Source organism: Wyeomyia smithii, chromosome 3 (assembly GCF_029784165.1).
Source record: "Wyeomyia smithii strain HCP4-BCI-WySm-NY-G18 chromosome 3, ASM2978416v1, whole genome shotgun sequence".
NCBI lineage: Eukaryota > Metazoa > Arthropoda > Insecta > Diptera > Culicidae > Wyeomyia > Wyeomyia smithii.
Window position 1 is genome coordinate 264,813,177 of NC_073696.1, and position 7,267 is coordinate 264,820,443.

Consider the following 7,267-nt stretch of genomic DNA (forward strand, 5'->3'; position numbering starts at 1 on the left):
GGTGTCGCACATAAGCTGTAATTTGTGTTTCAAAATTGAAAATTATCATTTTTTTTTAAATTTATGAAATATTGACTCTCTTGTATACTATATTTTCTTATCAACTGCTGAAATATAACCAACAAAAAACGCACTTTCATCTTATTCATATACACATTTGAACAATTGATTTTAGATTCAGGTTTACACTAAAACCTAAGTCGTACTAGAGTTTATAATATTGACACAAATTTCAAAATTCATGCAGATACTTTAGATCTATAGATGAGACCACGATTTTAAGGTAATATCATCCCACGTTATTTGAAATCTGCATACCAATCACTTCAAAAAACAGCCAGTGAGAGAAATGTTACCGTTATGAAAAACTCAATCAACTGTTTTTCCAGCATTTTTTCGAGCAGCGAATTCAACCATTAAATTGATTCAATACTACCGGCATCCTTTACGGACATGACAATGATGGCAGCCAAAAAAAGCAGTTGCATTTAGCAGGGAATTTAATAACTTTATTTTATTTATCCATATATGCAGCCGGTTTTTTTCCTCTGAAGGCGAACCACGTTTATTTCCGCGGATCAAACAAGCGATGGTGCTGGCATGCCGAGCGATATCTCATGGTTTGTTTGGTTTCACATTTTTGTTCAGTTTTTTTACACCACGAGCGATGAAGCAGCCTAGCAAAAAATACATACTCTTTGCAAACTTAACAGATATAAAATATACACAATTGTAAACTACAGGCACAAACATAAACAATTAAAATGTAAAAAAAACTTAACACTTTTCACGGTTCGTAATCTTTAAAACCGGTGGCCAGCAGTCACCGATAAAAAACAACCGATTCATTTGTTTCGAGTTGCGTTTACAGATCTTTCTCGTATTTTTCCAAATCGTGCAACACTTCCAGCACACAACCCATGCTCCAGGCTTGCGTTCTGCAGGAGTCCTTACAGTAGGCACCAGCTTCGTTAGTGAGCTCGGCTAGGCCTCGCCAATGATTGGTTTGCAGTTCCTTCAAGTGTGCTTGCAAAATGGTCCACGTTTCGGCAACCGTTTCCTTCAGTAACCCATTTGCTTTTGCGAAAATCAATCGTGCCCGCAAGTAGAAACCGATCGGCCACACCCACTCCGGACCGTTGTGATAGTTGGCTCCATGTGCGACCGTTTTGTCGTCGCTGTCAATCGAATTGTCGTAGTTACCGCGGTAGCCCCAATCTTCGAAGTCCAGAGTCTTCATTCCCAGTGGACCGAGAAGGTATTTTTTGGCGTTCTCCAACGCTCTCCATGCATGTTTAGGGTCGCACAACTCGGGTGCAGCAACAAGTGCAATGGGGAAGTTGCATCTCAACTGATAATCCGTCCAAGGAATCTCCGAACCTAAGGTATCTTTGTAGATTCCTTTCTTGTTGACAAACTTGCTATCACTGCTTTCGTCTACGTAGAAATGTTTTTCGAAGTTGGCAGCTATTTTATTGGCCCATTCCTTGTAGGTCCACGTTATCTTGGTTCCGTTATTCGAGGTGCGCTCCACAGAATTGTACGGTATAACTTTTTCCTCGGCCATTCGTTGCATAAATCGTAACGCAGCCATCTGCAATCCTACCAGTTCGACGGCTGATCCATCTCGGGGCGTTGATGGAATTCCTCTGTTACCGGCCTTGTCGCTGGATCCCATTTTATCCATCCAGGTGCCACAATTGGCGTTGTTTCCACCGAACACGAATCCAGTTTCCGGATCGATTCCGATACGATTGTTGAAACCCTTGTCCTTCATGTGTGCATCGATGCGAGACCCCGCGTTACGTTCCCGATAGCATAGTCCCTGAAAGTGGACGCTCAGCGCTTCCTGGATGGTTTCATAGAGCATTTGATCCTAGAAATTTCAATCAGTTACTTTACGAGAATGGAAAGTGTAATTCTAGGATACTTACGCACTCTCCCGGCAATTTCGCTTCGCTATCGTCTGTGGGATACAGTCGGGAGACCTTATCCTTCAAGATGGACTTGCCGTTGGGCGCCTCTTCGACGTACAATTTAATCGTGTAAAGCCACCACCAAATGGCATCGCGGCAGTTGAAGCGAGCATTCATGCCACCATCGAGCAGATTTGGAATCAGCCCATGTCGAAGACAACCTCCAAACCCGAGAATCATGTAACGCGCCTCATTAAAGCGTCCGGTAAGAAACATTAATCCAGGCAGTGTGATGAACGTATCCCGACCCCAGCACCGCATATATCCAGTTGAGAAATGGGGCAAACCGGCGGCTAGTGTGGCACATTGCTGCGGGGGTTTTGGCTCATTCACGTTAGGGCTGAGCTTCGGAAGATTGGCGGACGGGGCCACACGAGTGCACTGAACAGAGCCCAACGCCAAACGACGGCCGAAATTGGAGCCGTGGCGGACAAAGTCCGGCATAAGATTACAGGCGGCATTGATGGCCATTCGATGAACGCCCGTCAAGATCACATCGAAATAGCTGGGAATCATGTAGCGAGGAATTTCCTTCAGCGGAGCAAGGTTCTTCGTCAACCAGTTGCCCACCGGTACCAGATTCGGGTATTTCGTTAAACGTTGCGAACAATAGTCTAGAAAAAAAAGAGTTATCATTATAAATTATTTGTTGTGTGAAAAATTTTAGGAAATTTACCAATCAGCCAATTTCCGTTTCGTAAATTATTAGCCAACGGATGTCCCAAATCGTTGTTCGGTCCAATGTCGCTTAGAATCGAAACGATGCCTTGCAAGCCTGAGTAGACCAGATCGCCGTAGCCGGCCACGTTGTACGGCCCGCCACCGTTGTCTCGTTCTTCTTCAGCGCAACAATAAAGCAAGTTATTGAAATCAACCAAATCTAGCTTCGACAGTATGTGCTGCAGCTCGGCATAACGAGAGCCTTTATCCTGGTGAAATTCGCGCACCAGGCTTTGAAGACTTTCAAAGGGTGGTTTGACGTTGTCCTTCATAGCTACACGTACTGCAACCACGGATCCAGGTTTTAGGTTAACAAACTCTAACTGAGTAATGTTTCCGTCGATAACAGCATCCTTTCGGAAGATATCCGATTCCTCTAGTTTCAGATTTTTGCGGAAATCAATAACGTACTCATTAACGCCGTTGATGTAGTGTTCGTCTTTCGTGAATTCCGTTGGGCGATCAAATGTTTGACCGGTTCTGAGGAGAGAAAATATGTTTTAGATTATTTTCAAACACCAAAAGGTTTTCAACTAACTTCTTGTAAATCTGCACTTCAAAGATGATCTCCAATAAATTTCCCTCAAAGCGCAACGGTCGCACACCAGTCGGACCAGCCCATGGATTAGGATAACTGAAAGCAGAGTGAGCCACCAGAATGACGGTTTCGTGGTTAAGAGTCGAATGGCGAGTCACCGCCACGATGTCCGGATGCATTTGATCCACGAACAGCTGGTCGAAACCTCGCGTTGCCAGACCACCGTGCAGCAGATTGAGAGCCGCCTTCACCGCCACGATACCGGTATCCTTGTTAACATGCTTGCCCCACTCCTGGTACTGGCGTTCTTCGTCCACTACATGGATCTGCCGGAAGGGAGATGTGGTAATTAGTTAGAGATGTGGTAATTAGTTAGTTAAGAACTTAATATTCGCACGATACTTACATGATGGGGCACTAGTTCGTCGTAGCCTCGGTTGCTTCCAGTGGCACAACAAGCCATTGAAACCAATGCGGAAGACGGAATCAAATCGAAAATCGATCGCTTCTCCACTGCCGATGGATTGTCATGGGTAAGATCCATAAAAAGAGCATGGGCAATGCTCGGAGCCAGAGTGCGCTTCGGACAAGGGAAGAAAGCCCCTACTGGAGCGCCTCCATATCGGTACACTAGACGACCTTCCTCATGAGAATCCCATGCCGAAAGTGCCTCTGAAAAAAACACAAATTAATCACTCCTCGTCATTGATGAAAAACGCTACTCACCTCGAATAAGAGAGGTTATGCCCAATCGATTGACAAAGATGTTGTCGGTGTAATCCGAATTAGTGAACAACTCAGCCACTACGTACAGCTCCGGATTTGCTTTTCGAGCCGAATCCAACAACCACTCCGCCACATGTAGTGGCGTTGAATGACAATTATCTAACCGCACACCGTCGAAAATCCTGGCAGTTGTATCAACATACTCCTTCATGTGCTTCCACAAATACGGGCTGTCCTCGGGTTTATCACCATAGCGCAGCTTCACACTATCGCCCCACGCAATCAGTTCTCTCCGAATGTAAACATTACCCGTTCCACTCTGTGGCCGAGCGAAATCCCTCAGCGGATCAACGTTGATAACCCAACCGTTATGAGCCATAAATAATTTACCCGGCTCGGTATACATCATCTCTTCGATGTCTTTCAGGGACTTCCCCTGGATGCCATATTGGGTGAAATATTTCATAAACAGTGGATACTTCAGCGAAATTCCCTTGACCTGCGGACCATCGGCTTGCACTCGCTCGTACCGCGCACCGGCGAGGCAATTTTCAATCGCATAATCCAGATGACCCTGGATCTCCTTACGAACCTCCTCGTTGAGCCACTGCAAACGGGACCGGAACACCTCGGCACACTTGCGCTTGCGGCTATCCTCGTCGAAACAATCCGGTCGAAAAACGTTGTACATTTTGATGGCACGATTGAAATCGATCACCGCTTCCAAGCGACGATATTCCGGGTCGGGTTTAAGCACAATTTCTCCATCTGGAACCTGCTGTACCGGTGTCGGGCTTTGCTTGGATGCTTCTTCGTTGAACCTAAAACAAAGATAATTTAAGACATTGTTCGACAGTTTTTATTTAGACAGAATACTACTTCTGAAGATATTTGTCCACGTTGCACTGGTAGAATTCATGCAATTTAACTTGTGGCAAGTAATTGGAATGCAGCTGCCACCGGATTGCCTGCAAATGGTCGGCCGTTTCCACAAGCTTCGGTACGCCGACATGGTCAAGCAATCCAGCGGCCACATCCTCACCGAAACGTGCCAGAACAGCATCCAGCATGAATGCTGGCCTCAAATGAGGACAAGTGAAGCAATTATAGGTGCACTCGGGATACTCCCGAATCCAAATAGATTCGTTGGCAGTGTGGTTTAGCACGATATCACAGATCGATGCAATCCCCCAGTCTTCTCGCATCTTTTTGACCACCTTTTCGACGTCGTCGAAACTAATATCGCGATCCTTATCATTTTTGAACTCCGGATTGACATGCAGTTGATTTTTGAGCGAGTAAGCGGACCGGGAACCACCGAGCTCCTGGATCGGAGTAAAGTGAACAAGATTGTAACCGCTTTCTTTAGTAACTTGTAGCTTTGCCTCCCAGCTGCTGATCGGTCCCATCAGCTTCGAGATAACGGTCTGGCACCGAATGGCCTCCAGCGGAAGATGCGTCTGTGCGTCACCCTTGCCAACCGTCAGATGTGGTTCCACCTGCACGTACAAACCGCCTTGAGGTTCATTTTGCTGCTCTCCCTCGTACACAATGTAGAAATGATAAGCTCCAGAGCGTGTTAGATGTACGGTGCAATAGCAATCGATGTCCTTGATTGGCAAAAATTTTACTTCGTTGGTGTTTATTTGCGTTCCCGTAGGAGAAAACCATTGCAGCTGGGTGTAGCGCTTTCGGTCGAAATCTTGTCCTGCATGACAAAAAGAAAAATTATATAATTTTCAATCCGAATCAATGGATGTAATTGTACGAACAAACGGGACGTTCAGCGTTTCAGATTGCACAGGAGTATCTCAGGCAAATCTGTTGTTTACTAAAAATAACCTACACAAAACTGACCCGTCGCCGGTGCACAGTGTGCACTTTGTCAAGTTTAATAACGCTGTCGCCTGTGGAAGGCCAACATATTTTCTCCATTAATAGCCCGAACAAAATGGAAAAACTCACCATCACTGGGATAGTTGCAAAATATGGCCACACGTCGACCTAGTAGCGATGCTCCCGGGTGGACATGAACCAGCGCGTTCTTTTTCAGCCGGTACAATGTTCCTTCGCCCTTGTCGTTGTGATGAATGGCCAACTTGATCGAAGCACTCTGTTCCGACATGATTTCTTTCTGGGACGCTAAAGGCATAGCCTGCAACGATTTAATAAGAAAGACAAAAAGTTAATACATTATCTACAAGGTCTATGTCCTCAGTTAATTAACGAACCTCGGCGTTGAGGAAAGAGTTGATTTTTCTGAGCAATTGCATACTGAGAAATAAGAATTGATAAGCCTAGAACAAACCGCAAGATGCGGAGCAAACGAACGACTGAACCGCGAATAAAGATTTAGGTTCCCTAAGCGCCAGTTTCATCTAGAGTTCCAACTCGACAGTGATAAGAAGTTCTCAAACAAAACTGTCAGCTGTTGGTAGTTAGCTTATCAATCACCTTTTTATAAAATATTCAAAATAATCAATCGACAAACGAAAGCGTGCATAGAACAGAATAAATTGAAGTTTAGTAAACAAATCGAATCAAAACAGATTGGCGTTCGATTCGCACACAGTGCATTGGCGCGAATCCAACAATTAAAACCGTACGTACGTACGTGTGCGAGCAACAAAAACCTAAGCTGACCGTGACAAGAATCGAGTCCTTCTCACTGAACCAAACAGAAACGCCCACACAAATCGACCTACATCCTTCCGGAATTCTGGAACGATCAACGATTATATTTTTTTAAAGAACATGTTAGAAATCAGCCATTGCACTAATTATTCTCAAATATAACCGTTCAAAACACTCGACGAGAACTGTGCCAAGGACGCGACCCTTATCGATGAACTTCACGGTAACCGAAACAAAAGTAGTCCAATCACGTGCAGTACACAGCAACCCATTTCCGCTAAATCTATGTCCTACTGGTGATTCACAACTTACCACAAGTTTGAAAATACTAAAATTGACTGCAGTGGTACAAGATAGCGAGAAATATCGTCCACCGTTTCAGACAACCGATACAATTCCAGCGGCAAATCGAGACAATTTTCAAAACTCAAGGTGACCTTGGACGAGTTGACACTTCGAGATCGGGTGCGTTATGCACTGGCGTTACGGTGCTGTTATCACACACCAATCAAAACAAAACAATCCCACCTGCTTGTACACGGTGAGAAATCGTCGTGTTGTTTTGTGAACTGATTAGAAGTGTAATTCGCATAGCTTAACAACCACTACGTTCTGAATTAGTTTGCTTATTAATATTATAAATGAGTGCATGAATACTTTGAAATTAACGTGA

General features: G+C 44.8%; 1 protein-coding gene across 2 annotated transcripts; it reads right to left on the bottom strand.

Moving 5' to 3' along the window:
* Positions 1 to 487: 487 nt before the first annotated feature.
* On the bottom strand, positions 488 to 7,041 carry LOC129730984 (glycogen debranching enzyme). 2 transcript variants are annotated; one of them, XM_055690657.1, is made up of 9 exons: positions 6,907 to 7,041; positions 5,926 to 6,115; positions 4,840 to 5,668; positions 3,961 to 4,781; positions 3,641 to 3,906; positions 3,235 to 3,560; positions 2,653 to 3,176; positions 1,935 to 2,590; positions 488 to 1,876 (listed from the first exon to the last, which is right to left on the bottom strand). In XM_055690657.1, the coding sequence occupies exons 2-9, from the start codon at positions 6,110 to 6,112 to the stop codon at positions 866 to 868; spliced, it is 4,620 nt and encodes a 1,539-aa protein (XP_055546632.1). In that variant the 5' UTR covers positions 6,113 to 6,115; positions 6,907 to 7,041; the 3' UTR covers positions 488 to 865. The 2 variants fall into 2 exon arrangements, with proteins under 2 accessions (XP_055546632.1, XP_055546631.1); XM_055690656.1 differs by lacking the exon at positions 6,907 to 7,041 and adding an exon at positions 6,192 to 6,322.
* Positions 7,042 to 7,267: the final 226 nt, after the last annotated feature.

What these genes read in the sequence shown, in the direction of transcription:
- LOC129730984 (XM_055690656.1), bottom strand. Translation starts at nt 6,233, where the DNA reads ATGCAATTGCTCAGAAAAATCAACTCTTTCCTCAACGCCGAG. An exon ending in GAAGTGCAGATTTACAAGAA is followed by an intron (nt 3,177 to 3,234) that starts GTTAGTTGAAAA and finishes TTCTCTCCTCAG; the next exon opens with AACCGGTCAAACATTTGATC. An exon ending in CGAAATTGCCGGGAGAGTGC is followed by an intron (nt 1,877 to 1,934) that starts GTAAGTATCCTA and finishes TGAAATTTCTAG; the next exon opens with GATCAAATGCTCTATGAAAC.